The sequence below is a fragment of the Penaeus vannamei genome, chromosome 2 (genome assembly GCF_042767895.1).
Source record: "Penaeus vannamei isolate JL-2024 chromosome 2, ASM4276789v1, whole genome shotgun sequence".
Classification (NCBI taxonomy): Eukaryota; Metazoa; Arthropoda; class Malacostraca; order Decapoda; family Penaeidae; genus Penaeus; species Penaeus vannamei.
In genome coordinates, this window is record NC_091550.1 from 4,099,861 (window position 1) to 4,102,360 (window position 2,500).

Genomic DNA, 2,500 nt, shown 5'->3' on the forward strand with positions numbered 1-2,500 from the left:
GCATATTTAGTGTTGAATGGAGATCCATTCACAAGAATCTTCACAATCATCTGAGACTTTTATCACCTAGTAAAATTGAAAATTATTGTTGTCTCTGTTATTTCATTTTAACATGTGTAATATATTGACCCTTTCTGGCATCACAAGTGTTTGCCAGAGATTCCTACTTTCTAACTACCTCATTCACTTAGAAACTGTTTTGTCACAATTATGTCCTGGGTGACCTCCAACTTTATACCAGAGTATTGGCTTAGAGAGGTCGCTGGTACAGGGAGACTAATGGTCAATTCTATAAGTTCCATTCTCCTCCTATCAGAATTTTGGGCTAGCTATTACAAGTGAGGTCCACATTGGGGGAACTCATATTGAGGGTGTAAAGAACTAACATTTATACTATAATTAATGCCGACAATGTTTGGTGATACCCTAAAGTACTTAAGTACAGCTTTGGTTAACTGAATCTTAACTGGAATAACCTAATACAACATTGAAGAAAGGGGTAGCTACTTCATTCTTTTTTTCTTTTCTTTTTTTGCATAAAAAATAACATTCTGTTTAAAGGAAAATAATTCATTTCTACAAGAGCTAATTTTATACCATAGGCTTTTTTGAGTGTACAAACTATTTTTGTTTACCTAAATGTGTTTGTATTACTTGTGGACGCTGTCTTTTACTTTGCTGGCTTTGTAGCTACTGCCATGAGTTCTCACTCATTTCTAAACGAGGCATACAACAACCAGTCGAAGGAAATTCATAGAGTATAGCAGCTTTTTTGTAGCAGAAGAGACTATTGGGAATCTATGAATGTTCATCAGTCTTCAAAACTAGCATGAGTGACATAATAAAAAATGCCATTTGACAGCAAAATTATCTTTTACATACCAAAGCATACATGGGATAATTGTGAACAAAGACAATATAACTTAAAAACATCTGGTAGGAGGACCAGAAGGAGAATCTGTTGAGCAATTATGAGTGATGCTAAGAGATTCTTCCCTGATATTAAAAGTTAATGTATAATATACATATATGATTCATAAATGGACATACAAAAATGGACATATAATGAACACTTACTTTGAATATTTCAGTCCGAGTCTACTAAGAATAACTCTCATGTTTGTGAAGGGACCACTCAGCTCAACACAGAAGAAACACCCGACAAAGAAGTCACCAATGCCACTTCGATACACCAACACCTGGCAAACATTTTCAAAGTATGAATGAAGACAAAAGTTTTAAAATAACTATTCCTTTTTCTATGGAACAAGGATAAAGTTTGTATTTAGATTAATTAGAATGAAATGTTGATTATCAACCTTACCTTTGACACAATCAAACCTTGAGATGTAATTTTTTTTATTGTTAGCACTTCTTACTAAGTCATGATGATATATGTAGTCGTATAATAGACTTGTAACAAAAAATACTTGGATGACAGACAGTGTAATATCAAATTTCTATTATCATAATGGGTACACATTTAAATCATACTTACGGGAAAGAGAAATGCAGACACCCCTACATGATGTAACACAAGTAAAGTTCTCCTCTTTACAAATCCCTTAACACGTTTGCCAAAAGATTCAGGCACTTCTGGTAAGCTTGATAAGTAGACCTTCAAATTGGAAATTAATATCTTAGTAAAAAATATTAATATCTGGTAAACAATTTCAATAAACTACTTACTATCATGGTAGTCTGTTACAATAGTGTCTTACTTTCTTTAAGTTTAAAAATCTGGTCCTATAAAAACTGTGGCTCTAAACATACAAGTAAAGCAGAACTAGGTACATTTCTCTCATGTTTATCATGTAAAAAGAATGTATCATATGTATAAGGAAGTAACAGAAAGATGATTTGCATAGATCAATAAAGCTGGTACATGAAATGAAAATGCATAATCATGAATTTTCTGCAATGCAAAAAAATATGTCTTACCTCATACATTGCAAAAGTATCATATATAAAGTAACTTGAAGCTGCCAAGCCATATTGTGAGGCCAAAGGATGTACAGCCCACATCACATCATGGTAGCAAGAAAGCACCACCACCACACCACACACGGATGACGCTATTGCCTTAGAGGAGAAATACATTGTAAACGTTAAGATATTTTCTTATATATATAAATAAACTACTCATACTCTGTAATAAAAAACAGAGAAAAAATACACACACACACACACATACACACACACACACACACACACACACACACACACACACACACACACACACACACACACACACACACACACACACACACACACACATACACACACACACACATATACACACACACATATACACACACACATATACACACACACATATATACACACACACACACACACACACACACACACACACACACACACACACACACACACACACACACAGATACATAACTGAGCATACACAATAATCAGTCTTTACTTTAACATTTGTGAACATGTAAGACTTTAATTATATATACATTCATGAATAAAAGACCAA

The 2,500-nt window shown here is 33.7% G+C and overlaps 1 protein-coding gene across 9 annotated transcripts in view; it reads right to left on the minus strand.

Moving 5' to 3' along the window:
• Positions 1-2,500, minus strand: part of LOC113816122 (TLC domain-containing protein 3A) — a 7,736-nt gene that overhangs the window by 1,831 nt on the left and 3,405 nt on the right. For all 9 annotated transcript variants that reach the window (XM_070128789.1, XM_070128810.1, XM_070128793.1 and 6 more), the window contains exons 3-5: positions 1,942-2,082; positions 1,499-1,618; positions 1,078-1,199 (exon numbers count right to left, since the gene is read on the minus strand). In XM_070128789.1, the coding sequence (XP_069984890.1) occupies positions 1,078-1,199; positions 1,499-1,618; positions 1,942-2,082 (383 nt within the window). The remainder of the gene's footprint in view (positions 1-1,077; positions 1,200-1,498; positions 1,619-1,941; positions 2,083-2,500) is intronic.